The sequence below is a fragment of the Alosa pseudoharengus genome, unplaced genomic scaffold, assembly GCF_046254945.1.
Source record: "Alosa pseudoharengus isolate Yale_2024_CS ecotype anadromous, Long Island Sound unplaced genomic scaffold, YU_APseudo_1.1 YU_APseudo_1.1_scf_2, whole genome shotgun sequence".
Taxonomy (NCBI): domain Eukaryota; kingdom Metazoa; phylum Chordata; class Actinopteri; order Clupeiformes; family Clupeidae; genus Alosa; species Alosa pseudoharengus.
In genome coordinates this window covers 49508215-49511312 of record NW_027468663.1, presented here as the reverse complement: position 1 = coordinate 49511312, position 3098 = coordinate 49508215, and the positions used below count along the sequence as shown (strand labels likewise).

General features: G+C 38.0%; 1 protein-coding gene across 1 annotated transcript; it reads right to left on the bottom strand.

The window, feature by feature from the left end:
* Positions 1 to 223: 223 nt before the first annotated feature.
* On the bottom strand, positions 224 to 1972 carry LOC143135361 (formyl peptide receptor-related sequence 4-like). The gene is made up of 2 exons (XM_076296054.1): positions 1892 to 1972; positions 224 to 1746 (listed from the first exon to the last, which is right to left on the bottom strand). Exon 2 carries the CDS (start codon positions 1738 to 1740, stop codon positions 688 to 690), a length of 1053 nt encoding a protein of 350 aa, XP_076152169.1. The 5' UTR covers positions 1741 to 1746; positions 1892 to 1972; the 3' UTR covers positions 224 to 687.
* Positions 1973 to 3098: the final 1126 nt, after the last annotated feature.

Here is a 3098-nt window from a genome sequence, read left to right as displayed (position 1 = left end):
TGTCTTATATCCTCCTCTATCTTATTTCTATATTGTAATTTAGCCCTCTTGATTACCATTGTTCGCTGTCTGGCCGACAGATAAAAGGGCTCTGTAGTGTTATATAAAAGTGCACAGTGAAGTTTAAAAAGTCTGAGATACTTTTAGGGTTTGTGATTGCGTGAAAATATTGGAAAACGTGGCAGTTTTAATGAAATAAGAGAGGTCGATAGATACATTGTGAAGAAGTAACATTTATTAATTTAGCAGACACTTTTATCCCAAACAACTTATATATGTCAATTATATTACAAAAGACTCGGGGTTAAGTGACTTGCTCAAAGGCACAACGGTGGAAGCCAAGAATTTAACGCACAACATTTCAGGGTACTGCACGACCAGAGAGTATTGTTAAGTCATACTAATGTGACTGGTACAAAGTATTGTTGAATGGTGACAACAAAGAAGTTGCCAAAAATGCTTTTTGAACATTTCATATGTACATTCCATAACCATTATGTTTATGTATTTTATCAGACACTTTAGCTTTAATGAGTGCTCTTTAATACATTAAGACTAACAAAAGATATTGTATTGAAGCATAAATACTGGCCTTTGGTGGACCCATTTAGACACAGATTTTCTTCTATTTTGGAAATGGCAAACAAATTGATTCCTAGATCCACAACATTGTTATTCACCTTTATATTAGGAGCTTGATTTTGACATGCTCATAGCTTTTGTGGAACGGTCTTCCTCCTGCAAGGCACTTTCCATCCTCGAAAGGATAGACATCAGGCATTTATTCCTGAAGTCCTGACCCATGAATGAATACAAAATTGGGTTCATGAAACTGTTGGCATAGGCTATAGTGATTGTTACTTGAATCCCTGTCTTCAACAGTGCACCAGAATATGACGCATAGTAGACTTCCATCAGCCGAAAGATTTGGAAAGGAAGCCAGCACATCACAAATGTTATTATGACAGCGGTCATCACCTTTAAGGGCTTGGAGGATCTCATCATACGATTGGCTCTCAGCTTCAGCATAATGACAGAGTAGCAGATCACAATGACCATCAGAGGGATGGCAAGTCCAAATACAAAACCAATCAACACCACACTTTCACGGGAAAATGCTGTGGAATTATGATCATGGATGCATTTGGTCTGATCTTTTATAGTCTGTGTAGTAGGAAAAACTAGGGAGGGTAGAGTTAGCAGTGCAGAGACAATCCAGACCAGGACGATGATGGCAGAAGACCTTCTCAGAGTACGGTGGTTCTGAGTCCACACAGGAAATACGACACACATGCAGCGGTCCACACTGATGACAAGCAGGAGGAAAATGCTGCTGTACATGTTAAGGGGGAAGGCCACAGATATGAACTTACACATGAAAAGTCCAAAATGCCAGTGTCCAGTTGCCATATAGATACCGTTAAAAGGGACAGTCGTGCAGAACAAGAAGTCAGACACTGCCAAGCTCAGATACCATGAGGAGTTGACCGTGCGCTTTGTCTTCATACCAATGATCCAAATGACAAGGCCATTTCCCACGATGCCCAGAATGAAGATGATGATATTTGATGCCAGGACAAAAGCACACAGTGCATCACAAGACAGACTAGCAGGTGGTTCAGGCTCAGGATCATATGTATATCCATCAGAATTGCTAAATTCAATTTCACCCAAATCTGTATAATTATCAGGTCCATCATGGGCCAATAAATCGAGTGTTCCATTTATTCCTTCACCCATGATATCCTAAAAAGAAACAGCAGCTATAAACTGAGCTCAGTAAACATTCTTACATATTATGTACACCAAATGTGTTAAGATGTGTGTTTTTGTATGTGAATATACTGTATGTAAGGGTTTTAAAATATATAACATAGCAAATAGTACTCACCTCACAATAGATGTTTCAAAACTTGATATTGGTACTGATCTTCTCTTCCTTTTAGCAAGATTTGTGTGGATGTGGGTGGTGGTACACTACCACGCCGGAAGAAAAATTGCAACATTTACTTACGCCTCTGCTTGTTGTGCAATATATAGCGCTCTCAGATATAACCTCCGGAGTAGGGGAGACCGGGGTTGGTTGTCACAATTTTTACTAATGCATGAATTGCTCATCTTCAAAAACTCTTTCAGCAGTAATTCCTACATGAAATGAAAGCTTGGGGTCTTGGCTTTAAATGTGTATAATTTTTACTTTTAGAATGTATTGTAACATTAACCATCAAAGACACTCTGACACAATGTGACAATCAGCCCCATCACGGGGTTGGTTGTCACAGGGTATGGGGTTGGTTGTCCCTATAGAGTTTCAATGGGATTTCAGTGATAAAATGGGATCTTAAAACATTATGTGTAAGTTTTTCGTTTTTTAAGATAGAAACAGCAAATAAGTTTTAATATGAATACCACCCCTATGATAGTTGTCATCAATCCCCTTTATGTTTAAACAATGGGTTAGGAGGTGATCAGTTACTTGAATTGTCTACTGTGTTGAGAAATAAAATGAAATCATTTTCAGTGCTAAAACCTCTTTATTATCATGTAGTTGCAAACAAAGTTGCAAACACAGTGACAACTGTGTCACAGTGCCAACAAACACATGTGACAACCAACAGGGGCGTAGCCAGGATTATTTTATAGGGTGCCAGCTGGGTCCAGACTTTTTATTGGGGTGGCACTTGGGAATCAAAACTACTATTTGAAAACTACTCAAAACGTTTTGAAGATTAGGATAGCCTATTTTAATAATGGCAATAAATTGTGTAAAGCCAACACTGATACACAGGTCAGTTTGTTGTCCACTCCAAATCGTTTTCCATAAATAGGCCAATGCTATAAAAAAGTACATTATGATAATGCACCTTACTTAATCAGTCTTATTCAAATGATGTTAAAGAACAATAATAAATACTACAAATATTGTATGCAGATATTTAATCTTATACTGATGGCCAAACTATATTTCTTTCTGATATCCACTCCAAGTACTTGGCTGTAAGTAACATGGCTCTGAATTAAGAAATTAACCCTTAGAACCCTAGACTGTTTTAAGGGCTTTTTCACTACCCTTAGTTAGAAGCATTTATCCTGGTCAA

Bases quoted from the DNA above. Each gene is read 5' to 3' on its own strand.
- LOC143135361 (XM_076296054.1), bottom strand. From the start codon at position 1,740: ATGGGTGAAGGAATAAATGGAACACTCGATTTATTGGCCCATGATGGA.